Source organism: Mus pahari, chromosome 14, assembly GCF_900095145.1.
Source record: "Mus pahari chromosome 14, PAHARI_EIJ_v1.1, whole genome shotgun sequence".
NCBI classification, from domain to species: Eukaryota; Metazoa; Chordata; class Mammalia; order Rodentia; family Muridae; genus Mus; species Mus pahari.
This window is the reverse complement of record NC_034603.1, coordinates 85,128,434-85,142,546: the sequence shown is the minus strand read 5'-3', so window position 1 is coordinate 85,142,546 and position 14,113 is coordinate 85,128,434. Positions and strand designations below refer to the sequence as shown.

Genomic DNA, 14,113 nt, shown 5'->3' with positions numbered 1-14,113 from the left:
ACTGACAATTACAGATCATTACCTTTAAAAAAAAAAAAAAAATACTGATGACTTATTGACTGGTCAGGGAGGGCCCAGAGACCCTCAAATATCACAGGCTATTATTGTTCTGTTCTTAACTGTCCCCCTAACTACATAACAAGACCCTATCACAGAAGATACAACACCTTTGGCTGTAGGGCATAGAGAAATCCACCTGGAACTAACCTGAACTTCTTCCCTCCCCGTTGGCAATGCTAAAAGGTGGTAGGTTATCTCACAGAGAGAAAACCCATCAATGGTCTTACCTAGCAGTGACCCCTGCAGGCTACTATAATGGCCTGTCAGGCAAAATGTGCCAAGGTACAACTGTGGCATGAAGGTTTTGAGGGTAACCTTCTGTTCAGATGCGAGGCCTGCTCCACAGGAAGGAAGGAATTCAAAGGCTTGGAAAGTCACAGGCCCTAACAGAACCTATTACCGGGTTTATTGTTGTTTTGTTTGCTACATAGACATGTTGTTAAACTGTCTTCTAAATATTGACGGTTACATCCATGGTTTGCTCTCAGCCTTGGCCAGAGAAACCGTTCTGTGGTGGCCAGCGTTAATGCAGAGACTTATAGCTGACTGGAGAGCTGAGAGTGACTGAGTGCTCGGCCCTAACCTGGACATCTGCATCCAGCCCAGCAAGGCTGGAAGAGCATCCAGGAAGAGCACAGACAGGATTTAAGAGTGAGGTGAGAAGGAGCGCTGAAAATGCTGACTTCCGGGCATGGCAGGCTGCTACACCCATGAACTCACAGCAGCTATGGTTACCAGCACAAGATCAAGCCAACAAGATCAGGCAATATTCCAGCATGCAGCACAGGGGACTCAGTGGGTTGCATTACAAAGGAAGAAAAGGGAGGAGAGGAGAGGAGAGGAGCGGAGGCCTCCTGCTGCTGTTGCACAGAGCAGAGCCTGGTTCCCAGCACATGGGGCAGCTCACAAACCACAATTCCACTTCCAGTGACTCCAACACCAACACCCCTTCTGTCCACTGCAGGCTCGTGCATAGGTAGCTCCAGTGGGAACCTGCACACACAGGCTTGGGCGGGGGGGGGGGGGGGGATATGAAGATTCTTCTGGGGAAAGGACAGAATCAAGACACCTTGTATAAAGGGAAGAAACTGCTAAAGAACAAAGAAAAGAGATACTTGTTTAAAATTCTTCCAACATTACGGTTAACAAGGTTAGCCTAGAAGAAACTCATGACACACACAGACAGGGCTTCTGTTAGAGGACCTAGAAAAATTAAAGTATCCTGTGTTGGTTTCTCTTTACAACTCAGATTTGGGGAGAAAGAGCACAGTACTCATTGTGGAGGAGACCTTTCTTACGTGTTAGCCTTTACAAGAAGGGACCCTTAGCTATCAGACACACATCCCCCCAGGGTCCCACCAACAGCAGCCTGACTGGACACAGCAGCATCCCAGGAAACCTTCAGTCTGTCCTGCTGAGCCATGTCCTTGTTGCCCTCACACCCAAAACCCCACACAAAGCACTCTAAATCCCAGGCTGCAAAGAGGAAGCCCTCAGTGTGTGAGTGTGGAAGGTTCTGGACAGCATGTCCTCAGCACCCTGAGGCTTGCTCGGCTCCATGAGGATTCCAGGAAGATGATCTCATTGCTGGTTCCATGTTCCAGCAATGAATCTCCCCAGGGCTCCAGTGCTGCAGGGATGCCAGATGGCCCCCAGCTGCACTTTCCAGAAAGCCCACCAGCCTGTCATGGCCAAGTCACTGCCAAGAAAACTTTAGTCAATGGTGGAAGGTGCTGGCTCTCTGGGACCTGGAAAGGTGGCAACAGGCCTTGGCCACCTATGCTGAGGTGTAAACAATTTTCCCCTCAGCAGGTGCTGGCTTGCAAATTAAAGTCCTTAGTGTGACCAAGAGATTGCTGCCTCGATGTCCTACACTGACCAGACTTAGAGGGAAGAAGGAAAACCAGGAGACAACAGGAAACCTCACAGCTGAACTGTGAGGCCCCTAGCAGGTACAGTCCAAGACTCATGCAGCAGTGTACCTCCACCTCACAGAGCATATGGAAGAGGACTAGGGGTCGGCCTACCTCACTCCGTGCCACATTCCCAATCCCCACACAGTCACCGTGTGGGCAAAGTGATGCCAACCAGCTCACAGAGGAAGATAAGGAAAGACCCATTCACACCAGGCAATCCAGAACAGGGCCAGACTCAGGCCATCATATGGCCACCTGCCACCCACCATGGAAATACTCAAGAGCTGACAGCACTTGCCTCCCCCACATGCAAAGGCCTCACCACCTCACATGCCTGGGACTACAGAGATCAAAGAGTAAATGATAAAAGTGATTAGATAATCATCAATATACATGGTCCAAGGAGAAGGCAGGTGGTGCCTGGAGCTACTGGAAGGTTTTCGGCAGACAAGCTTGAAGAATCTTAAAAAACAGAAAAAATTCAAACTGTCCTCAGAAGAGAAAGGGCTCTGGACAAGGTGAAACCTGAGCAACGGAAACTTCTTGAAACCAGTCCAGTGACTTGTGTGCACCCATACTCACATCCCACAAGGTATCGGGGCAGGCCTAAACAGCCACCACGGCAGGCAGTGGCTACAGGGGTGACAACTTTGAGCAGGTCTCCCCCTACCAGGGAGCTCTCCCTGGGAATGTTCCACCAGGGCCTCAGTCCAATAGTTCTTCAGGCTTCTCTGTACTGGCTTCCTGTTTAAACTGTGTACTGACAGGTTTATTTTTACGAGCAAGAAGGAGCCATGAGTCGATCAGAGTCTGCCAATTCACTGTGGAGGCAGCCCGGACTTGATGTGGCTTTCACACATTCAAAGGAGAGCACACCAGCAAAGGCAGTGAATGTACAGGACCCCACAATGACGGCACGGCCAGGAGACAGACCCATGGGCACTGGACGAGCTCAAGTCCTGACTCCTCCTGCAGACGGACTCTCCCAGGAAAAAGCTTGTTCCACACCAGCCTAGCCCACTGGACAGGAATACAGGTCCCAGGAGTCACCCACCGGCACAAGTGATGCCCCTGAGCCAGGAGTTTTACTAAGAAACCACATGCCCTGGGTAAAGGTTCTTCAAGGCCGCCAAGCAGACGACCTGAGTTCAGTGCCCTGGAACTCACATGACAGAAGGAGAAAACACTATAGCAAGTTGGTGGCCCTCACACATAGAACACACACACACAAAATGGAAGAAAATAGCAAGTTGGTGGCCCTCACACATAGAACACACTCACACACACACACACACACACACACACAAAATGGAAGAAAATAGCAAGTTGGTGGCCCTCACACATAGAACACACACACACACACACACACACACATACACACAAAATGGAAGAAAAGGATTTTTTTTTCCTGAAAGAAAAAAAATACCACGTGTCCCATTGAAAACTAAGCCTGAGAGCTTCGAGGCAGAGGCCACCATGCTCACTTAGGGAACCAAGCCAATCTCATGCAATTTCCACATCTACAGCTAGTTCCCCTAAGTCATCTCTTTCTAGATAGCATCTAGCACCCAGTTCTGGTTACAGTAGAAAAAAGTGGTGCGAAACAGAGAAGCAGGTCTGTAGGACCTCAAATGCCCCTCCTTCCCTCGGAATGTCCAGGGAATACAGAGAACAGGGCCTGCAGGCCAGTGGTCCCCACCCCCACCCCACCCAAGGCCTGGAAGCATGTGGGGCCAACAGCACAAAGGTATCCTCCACCTGCCGCCTGCGGCCCAGGACAGCATCCTCTCACAAGTGCTCAGGCCGCACCCAGGATACCTGACTCTGGGTGAAGGTTCGGCCAACAGACTTAAGGCTTCCTGGAGATGTTGCAGACAAATTCCCTGAACTCAGGAATGACTGGAAACCCTACAGGCAGAGTCCTATGTAGGGAGCACGAGTGTGAAAGGTGGGAGTGGGTCAGGCAGAGGAAAAGGCTTCTTCCCACCACCCCAACAATCGACAGGTTCAACCACCCCAGCACACAGCATGTACATGCTTCTCAGCCTGGTGTACATGAGTCCCAGGCAAGACAGTTTCCCCCTCAACACCTCCCCAGCATCAACTGGGTTCAGAATGCCACCCCACAGAAAGGCATACCCTTGGGGGGCGCAGCAGGACTGCTCATCTCACCAAGCATTTTGAGGCTCCATGCACCTGTGGAAAGACACTGGCTTGCTTGCCTGTGGGTGAGCCTCAGCCTAGCTCCCCTATTCTCAGCGGAGAGACAACCCCAGAAGCACAGTGTTGTCTTCAGTTCACCTCTGGAGCCATAGTCCCAGTGCTGCCACCAGCAGCAGGGGACAGTAGGACTAAAACTCCTTCCCAGGGGTAGGCAACAACACACCAGGGCAGGAGCAACACCCAGGCTCACTCTGGATGAGTGACAGATTTAGTGGCTTCCTGACAGAGCACAGGGAATATGTGCTCCCCACAAAAAGGACACACCAGAAGCAGGGAAACAGAGTCCCCACAGCCACAAGGAAAGCCCCCTTTCTGCAGTCTTCCCCAGCCTATATACCCTCCCCCTGCTCCAAGGCCATGTGCTGTAAGCAGCAGTTTTGCATACAGCAGGAGTTATAGAGACACTACTTGCTCAGGTGACGGTCTTGTGACCCTCCCAGACCCTCTATGACGGGTGTAAAGAGACAAACCCAGCTTAGATCTCTTTTCAAGTCCGCACAGCTGAACGACCAAGATGACAATTGTTTGGCTCTGGGGATCCAAACTGCAGGTCGGCCCGCTCAGCTTTGGGCAGTGCTGTGGAGCTGGGAGACTGCCTGCCCCGACGTACCAGAGAACCCTCAACGGGCAGGAATGCTGTGTCCTGCACGTGGGCCTCAGGGTTCATTCCCTCTGGGAAACACAGAGTTCCTGGCACAGACTGATGGGAGCCCAGTCAAATCTGTCCAAAAACACCCCTTGCCCTCCCCTCCAAGTCTTTAAAAGAAACTGTGGTATTCGGTCATCCCATTTTCAGAAACTACTTTTTCAGAAGAGTCCACCCTCCACTCCCCCACATTTACATATTTACACGTAAAGGTAACTGATGAGAAGATCAACAGTCATAGCTTCCTGAGAAGTCTGCACTTCCTGCAGCCCTGGCAGCAGAGGCCCTTCCTGACTTCTGCCGTCTGAGCCCAGGAAGGGAAGTGATGCTCTCGGTTACTCAACACTATGGCCCCTGGACTCCCCAGCAAGCACTGATCCAGTTATACACTGACCACAAGCTAAAGGGAAGTCAGTGACACTGGGGGACTGAAGAGCTGCCTGAGGCTACTGAGGCACTGCAGGAACCATACCTGCTCCCGCCAGGCTGCCTCCTTTACACAGTTATCAGTATTTACAAGAGAGGATTAGATATGGAAGGAGCTGAGCATTTTAATCCCAGGCAGCTCTCCATCTGCTTAGCAGCATGTGCCCAGCTGGACCCCACTCACACCAGCTAAGTCACACTCAGGGAAACTCAACAGCAACTTACCAAGCTACAACTAAAAGTCAATCACATGAGAAATTCTGAGAAACTACTCCTTGGTTCCAGATTCTCTCTCTCTCCCACCTGCTCTCACTGCCGTAAATAATAAATCAGGAGGAGAATGAAGACTAGCTCAGTGGCAAAGTGCTTGTTTAGCATATGTAAGGGTCCTGTGTTCAAACCCAGGACAACCAGAAAACTTTGACAAACTCACGGAACCAGAGCACAGTGGTATAAGAAGCACTGAAAGCAAGTGGATCAGCTGTTCAAGTTTGAGACTAGCCTGGGCTACATTACATAAGACCCTGTGTCAAAAACTAAAATAAGCCAAAGGACAGAGCTCTAATGAGTCGGGAAGGCCGAGCCCCCACATTAGGAATGGTCAAGGGAGAGTAACCCTGCAGTGGGAGTATTCCTCAGTAGAAGTTTCTCAGGATGTGTGCTAACCCTCCAAAGTCATGCCGTTCAAAAGCCCCATTCACTCAAAGACCCTTCTATGGTTGTTTCCCTCTCACAAGCCAGAAATCAGACCAGTCAGTGTCTGTGCCTCACTGCCCCCCCCCATAAAATAAGATTTTGTTATAGTTAAATTAAATATAGCTTTAAAGGAAAGTCTACAGGCCACAAGAGGATACTGGCAAACAAATTCAAGATGAGGACAGAACACCCACCCTCTTTATACGCTTCCCACTAAGTCTCACCTGCTCCAATAAGGAGCCCATTTTGTGCATCACTAGGCGAGGGCCTCGGAGCACTGGACACCTTCACCTGGCTGCACCTGGCTGCACCTGGCTGCAGCTCACGGGCCACAAATGACCTCATCATCATCCCCAAAACCTGTGGCTTTTACTCTGGTTCAGTCAAACGCTACAAGCCAAGCACCTGGTCACCCGCCCTACCTCAGCATCATCCCCAGTGCAGGACTGATTCTTCCACTCCCACTGCCCCTGAGATCACAGGAGCACCGCCACCACCAAACCTCAGGCCTGCACATTCACAAACGAAATCACACAAGGACCTAGCATTTGCCTCCAAGGTCTCTGGCCCGGGACACTGACGTGCTCCTAGCTCCTCTCCTACTTAGCAACACTCCATCAGCTGCTAGAAATGATACAAGCACTGCCCCCCACTCGTGCTCACATCACCCCCCCTTAAATGCCCACTCCCTTCTTCACTTTGCTTCATTCCAAGCAGCTCTGGGCTCTGCCACTGGGGGCCTTCCATAACCTCAGAAGCTCTCCTGGGTGTCTCTATGACCTTCCACCCTACGTTCCTGGAACTGTCTGCTCTTAGGCTGAAACCATTTAAAAGCAGGGCTGTGCCTTTATCTCGCCTAGAAGAGCAGTGACCCATCCACACGAGGAATGAACTGTCTAGTTCTCTCAATGACAGTGAGTCAGACACTTGCTTCAGAGAAAGCAGCAGTATTTCAAGATCACTAATAAGAAACGATTTTCTCATTCAAGTCTCTATGGGCAACTCCTAGCCTGAGAGGAAACCACGCGGTGAAGAACCGTTCCTCCTGCTGGCCGCAAGGATTCACCAAGCCCCCAATGACTGAGTCAGACTGGCAACAGAATCTAAAATAAGTTAAGCTCATGACTACATAGAGCTATTATCAATGAATCAGTGATCAGAGAATTACAAGAAACCACACCATTCGGGGAATGAGGAATTGGGAGGTGCAGTGGAACAATAGAGAAGAATCGAAAGCCAGCAGCTGACAGTCAGTGGCCACAACTGACATGAATAATGCCAAACACCAAGGCCCTAGAAAACCAGAAAAAGCTGCCAGCCAAACAAGGCAGAGGTGGGGACAAGAACCGCAGGGTCGCCCATTGGTGGAAACACCCATCTCCAGCCCCTACCCTGAGAACTGTAAAACAAGAGCTTCTGAATACACAGCAAAGAACTCGAGTCCCGGTTCTGACTTCACAAGTCTGTCACTCAACCTACAGCCCCACTCAACTGGAGACTTAATCCTTTGCTTTAGAAATACGGAGCCAGAGGCAGAGGCAGGTGGATTTCTGAGTTCGAGGCCAGCCTGGTCTACAGAGTGAGTTCCAGGACAGCCAAGGCTACACAGAGAAACCCTGTCTCAGAAACAAACAAGCAAGCAAAAAAATCAAATGTTATCCCCTTTCCTGGTTTCCCCTCTGCAAACCCCCTATCCCATTCNAGTTCGAGGCCAGCCTGGTCTACAGAGTGAGTTCCAGGACAGCCAAGGCTACACAGAGAAACCCTGTCTCAAAAAAAAAAAAAAAAAAAAAAAAAGAAAGAAAAAGAAAAAGAAAAAAGAAATACGGAGCCAGGAGTACTGCAAAGATTTTTGGGAAGCTGAACTGAGTGTGGTAGCACATGCTGGCAATTTCAGAGCTCAGGGATGGCAGGAAGATCAGGAGTTCAAGGCCAACCCAAGAGAATGAGATCCTGTCTCAAAGAAACATGAGTTATGCAAGAAGCCTACGGAGACTACCCTCACTGCCACACCACACCTGTGATCCCCCATCCAGGAGCTAAGGCCACCCTTAACAACATAGCAAGCCTGAGTCAGGCTGGGGCTACATTCAACCCTGCCTCAAAAAAATTTTAAAAAAGAAAGAAAAATTAAAGCTACAACTTGGTCTACATAAAAGTTCTAGGACAGCCAGGATCACAGACTGAGATCCTGTCTCAAAGAGCATTAATGGGCTAGAGAGGGCTCGATGGTTAGGGGTACCCACTGCCCCTGCAGAAGACTTAAGTCTGACTCCTACAAGTGCATTTAATTCCAGGGACTCCAATGTTCTCGTCTGACCCCCAAGGGTTCCTGCAATCATACGCACCTACACATAGAGGCACACATAATTACAAATAAAAATAAAATCTTGGGCTGAGTGTGGTGGCCACACCTTTAATCCCAAAACTCCATGACAGAAACCAGTAAGTCTCTATGAGTTTGAGGCCGGCCTGGTCTACATAAAGTCAAGCCAGCCAGCTATAAAGTGAGAACCTGTCTCAATCAAACTAACAAAATCTTTTTTTTTTTTAATTTTTTTTAAAGGGAACAATGAAATACTTCAACAAGTAAAGTTGCCTGCAACCAAGCCTAAAGACTTGTGTTCAATTCTTAGGATGTACATATGCACACACAACAAAGCTTTTTATTTAAAAAAAAAAAAAAAAAAAAGATACAAGAGGAGTTGAAAAGAAAGGTGCAGCCCTGTCACCCCGTGCTCAGGAGACTAAGGAGGGGCCAGAGCTCCAGGCTAACCTGGGCTACAAAGCACACAGACCAGGGCGGGGGGGGGGGGGTAGCCCAGTTGGTAAAGTTATCAGCCTAGCATACGCAAGGCCCTGGAAATGTCCCCCATCTAGCCCATGATATTGGGCACAGTGACACATGCCGGTAAGACTAGCACTCTGGTTGTAGACAAACAGGCCATAAATTCATAATCATCAGCCACAGAGGATGTTTGAAAGTAACCTGAGGTGAGGCCCTGTCAGGCCTAGGGGCACAGCTCCGTGTAGAGGGACTGCCTATCCAGAATTTGATACCCAGTGGTATAGGGGGTGGTGGTTCATGTAGGTTGCCCGAGCCCCCTTCAGAGATCAGCACCAAAGCTGAACATGGATAACGAGGTTTACAAACCAGGAGGAAATCAGTCAAGCTCCCTAAACTGCTCCTCTTTCAGGCTGAACTTTTGAAACCTTACATTTTGCAGTGGTCTGATACCCTGATGTAATCAGCATCACCTGACTCTACCGTCCAATAGAATGGCTGGGGGAAAGAGCCATTCAGATCAGCAGGCAATCCGAGACTGCCTTTCTGCCTCGATTCTGTCACTTGGTAGATCCTCTAAGTCTGATGTGTGCTTTGGCTGGCAAGCTCCCTCTGTTACTCTGTAAATCAATGACCCACATCTAGAACCAACACAGGTGACTGCACCTTCAAGCCATCTAGAGACAAGCTCTTATCCAGAATGGGCCATTGCAGCTCACACCTGGGATTCCAGCACTGGAGATGAGGCACGAGAATCAGGAGTATTAGTGCTAACCTGAGTTACTCACTCAACTTAAGGCCAGTATGAGATACATGAAACTATGTCTCTAAAAGAACTGGGGGGCCAGTGAGCTTGCTGCCAAGCCTGATGATCCGACTTCAATCACTTCAACTCACGTGGTAAGAGGACCGACTTCCCCTACCACCACCTGAGCACAGTCATTATTTTAATTATTTTATGTATTTATTTGAGAGAGAGAGAGAGAGAGAGAGAGAGAGAACAGAGATGTGGCTCAGTGGTAAAGCACCTGCCTAGTGTGCATGGGGTTCTGGGTTTAAGCCCCAGCATTTGAAGAAAACGAAGTCTCTAAACATATCCACACGAGAGAATATCACACAAACACACAATCTCAATATCTCGCGCGCTCCTAAAAATGAGCAATACCATCAGGCCTCTTGGTTGAGCCTGCTCTTGGCAAATGTTTCCTTTAAAGGACCACTGCCCGAACAAACTGCTTCAAAGCTTCCTTCACCGCTTACACAACCCACTTCAGTACTTTTCCAGAAACAAGCCTTTCGAACGCGCGCAGAGTGAGTTTCGAGTGTTTCCTCTTCACGGGCCTGAGTACTGACTGAGTCAGGATTGAGAAATGTCTCCGGCAGGATGTGAGGAAGCCAGCCTGCACCCGGTCCCCGCAGGGCTGATTCACTCCGGCCAACTCACGCCCCGGGCCCGGAGCACAGCGGCCCTGGCCCCAGGGTCCGGCCGCAGCCCCGAGCTCGCCCCGGGTGGCTCCTGCCCGGTGCACGCCCACGGGGCTCCCGGCGGAGCCGCCGGCACGCGGGGAGACGGCGAGGCCCCCCGCCCGGCCCTCCCGAGCGCTCTCACCTCCGGCGCCGGCGCTCCCGGCTCCTGCCCAGACGGTCGGAGAGGCGGCCCAGGAGCGCGGCCAGCCCGGGCCGGCCAGGCAGCAGGCCCAGCAGCCGCCTCCAGAACACCGGGCCCGCTGCCGGCGCCGCCATGGAGACCCGCCGCTTCCGCTTCCGGCGCGCGAGAACTTTATTGACAGCGCGAGCGCGAACAGGGAGCCAGCGCGCAGGCGCGGTAGCGACCGCGGAGGCTGCACGGGCTGTACTGCCTGGTCTGTGCCTCTCTGCAACTTTTCTGGGGCACCGCGTCGCGCCAGACAGGGAGCTCGAGGACGGGCGGCAGGGACTACAGTCCTGAGCTCACCTGGTGGTCCAGGAGGGAGAATGCTGGTGACAGCTCAGCACCCCGATTCCTGTCAGATTAGCAGCTGCTGCCCTGCACCTTACGCTGTAAGAGGATGCTCAGCGCCCGGACACCTGTCAGACTTCCAGCTGCTACCCTGCGCTCACCTAAGGGTCCGGGAGGATTAGTGACAGCTCAGCGCCCCGAAACCTGTCCGTTTGACAGCTGCTACCCTGCGCTCACATGAGGGTGCAGGAGGGAGGATGTCAGTGGCATCTTAGCACCTGTCACACTGACAGCTGCCGCCATGCGCATTAAACTCACCTGCATTGCTCCAGCAGAGAGGAAGCTAGTGACCACTCAGGGTCCTGACACCTGTCAGATTGATAGCCTCCTGAACCCTACGTCCTGCACTCACCTGCCTGGCTCCAAGAGGAAGGATTCTTGCGATAGCTCAGTGCCCAACACCTGTCAGAAAGCCAGTCCCCGGGCTGGTGAGATGGCTCAGAGGGTAAGAGCACTGACTGCTCTTCCAAAGGTCCTGAGTTCAAATCCCAGCATCCACATGGTGGCTCACAACCATCCACAATGAGATCCGATGCCCTCTTCTGGTGTGTCTGAAGACAGCTACAGTGTACTTACATATAACAATAAATAAATCTTAAAAAAAAGAAAAAGAAGAAAAAAAAAAGAAAGCCAGTCCCTGCTTTGTGCCCGCACTCACGTGCATCACTACAGGATGGTGTCAGCTCAGCTCCCTGAGGTCTGACCATCCTCTGTCCCTGTCTGACTTACATGCCCTTAATTCCTTCCCTGGCTCACATGCCTGGGACTTAGAAGCTAGAAACATTGTAAAACAGTCATAATTCTCCTTACCCCAGAGATGAAACTGTAACACTTAAAACTAACATTCTGAATTTCATCTCAACCAAACTATTTCAGGAAAGTTAATGACACATTTCAAAAGAATATTTATCTCAGCCTTTCTCCCATTATTGAAAAGTGTGGAAACAGATGGTGGTGATGGTGGTGCACGCCTTTTTTTTTTTTAAAGATTTATTTATTTATTATATGTAAGTACACTGTAGCTGTCTTCAGACACTCCAGAAAAGGGCATCAGATCTTGTTACAGATGGTTGTAAGCCACCATGTGGTTTCTGGGATTTGAACTCAGGACCTTCGGAAGAGCAGTTGGTGCTCTTAACCCACTGAGCCATCTCTCCAGGCCCAGTGCACGTCTTTAATCTCAGCACTCTGGAGACAGAGGTAGGTGGTAGACGGATCTCTGTGAGTTCAAGACCAGTCTGGTCTACAGAGCAAGTTCCAAGATAGCCAAGACTACACAATGAAACCCTATCTTGAAAAACATACAAACAAAAAATCTCAGTGAAGGAGTTGGCTAGATACACTGTGATGTATCAATACAATGGATGGCCATAGCTCCATGAAAAAATGATACCCTAGAATAATACTTCATAGCATCACTTATAAAATTTACCAGGGGCAGGCAAAATGGCTCAGTAGATAAAGGTGCTTGCTGCCAAGGCTGACAACCTGAGTTTGAACTTCAGAACACATATAATAGGAAAGAGACCTGACTCGATTTGTTCCCTGACCTCCACATGCACGCCATAGCATCTGTGTGACTGCTGCTCCCACAAAATAAATGAGCATTCAGAAATTTAAATAAAATTAAAATGAAAAAAGAAAGTCCAGCAAGATGGTTCAATGGATAAAGGAGCTTGCTGAGGAATTGTCCTCTGACCTCCACACGTGTGCCCCCTCCAGAACATACATATACACACACAATAACAATAAATGATATACTAGTTTTTAAATCAATGAAAAAATATTACCAAAGAGTGGTAAAAAGACAATCTCATACAGGCATGGTAGCCCACATTGTAATCCTGGCCCTCACTAGCCCTCAGGAGACAAAAGCATTAGAATCTAAGAAGGAAGGAAGGGAGGAAAAAAGGAAGGAATGAAGGAAGAAAGAGAGGGGAGGGAGAAAGAAAGAAGGAAAGGAAGCAGGTTCTAGAACTTGGGAGACAAGCCAGGCGTGGTGGCGCACACCTTTAATCCCAGCACTCGGGAGGCAGAGGCAGGCAGATTTCTGAGTTCGAGGCCAGCCTGGTCTCGGGAAAAAAAAAAAAACAGAACTTGTGAGACAGGGGCAAGAAGATAAGGACTTAAGCATCATTTGTTGCAACAAAGTAAGTTCAAGACCAACTAGCGCTGCATGAGCCTCTGCCTAAAAACATATAGTTAGAGAGAGAGTGTGTGTGTGCATGTCACAGGGCAATGGTGGCACATGCCTTTAGTCCTAGCACTTGGGAGGCAAAGGTGGGCAGATCTCTGTGAGTTTGAGGCCAGCCTGGTCTACATGGTAAGTTCCAGGACAGCAGCCAGAGCTATATAAAACAAACAAATAGGCCGGGCGTGGTGGCACACACCTTTAGTCCCAGCACTCAGGAGGCAAAGGTGGGCAGATCTCTGTGAGTTTGAGGCCAGCCTGGTCTACAAAGTGAGTTCCAGGACAGCCAGAGCTATACAGAGAAACCCTGTCTCAAAAAAACAAAGAAAGAAAGAAAGAAAGAAAGAAAGAAAGAAAGAAAGAAAGAAAGAAAGAAAGAAAGAAAGAAAGAAAGAAAGGCATACATACATACATACATACATACATACCAAAAAGACAAAAACAAAACCTATCACATTTTGTGAAAGGCAAGGAGAACACATCTGTACCACCTGGGGTGTTCTCCTGAATCAGCTGATAGCGTTCAGAACTTACAGGCAGTGAGTATTTCAAATCACCTTTAGTTTTTAAGCACACACAGTTTTACAAATACTAGGCAGAATCCGATTTAGCTCTTCCCAGTTAGGAAAGATGACTCATCACATTGCCGAACTTCCAGTAACCAGGATGAGATTCTGGTGCCTTCAGCCTATCACGGGAGGTGCTGAGCAAACAGACTCTGAGCCACCCTGCTTCACTGTCACCCTCAAGCTCGGTGGGGATCACCACTGGGACCACAGAGCATCCTCACCACCACATCACCATCCCGGAAAGAGGATGTTGTCTTCTGTTGCCCCCGTGGTTCTTCGCTGTGTGAGGCAATACCTGAAACATAGGGCTGGCTCATTGGGAACAGTGACTCTGACTGCATGGCGAGTGCAGGCCTGAAGGTGCACGCCTTTAATCCCAGCACTCAGGAGGCAGAAGCAGACAGGTCTCTAAGCTCGAAGCCAGCCTGGTCTACAGAGATAGAGTTCCAGGACAGCCAGATCTATTACACAGAGACACCCAGTCTTGAAACCCCCTCAAAAATATTTGTTTGTTTTTATGTGTACAAGTGGTTTGTCTACACATATTGTAAGACCCCGAAAGGAGGAACTCCCTCTGGTCCGGAACTCTCTTGGGTCCCCAG

At 49.8% G+C, this 14,113-nt stretch overlaps 1 protein-coding gene across 2 annotated transcripts in view; it reads right to left on the bottom strand.

Moving 5' to 3' along the window:
* Positions 1-10,612, bottom strand: part of Pgs1 (phosphatidylglycerophosphate synthase 1) — a 38,064-nt gene extending 27,452 nt beyond the window's left edge. The window contains exon 1 of one of the 2 annotated variants that reach the window (XR_003845139.1): positions 10,362-10,512. Coding sequence is in view for 1 of the 2 variants with exons in the window: in XM_021213639.1 (XP_021069298.1) it covers positions 10,362-10,495 (134 nt within the window). In the remaining variant the exon portion in view is untranslated. Of the gene's footprint in view, positions 1-10,361 lie in introns of both variants that reach the window. The other variant, XM_021213639.1, reaches the window with a different exon arrangement.
* Positions 10,613-14,113: the final 3,501 nt, after the last annotated feature.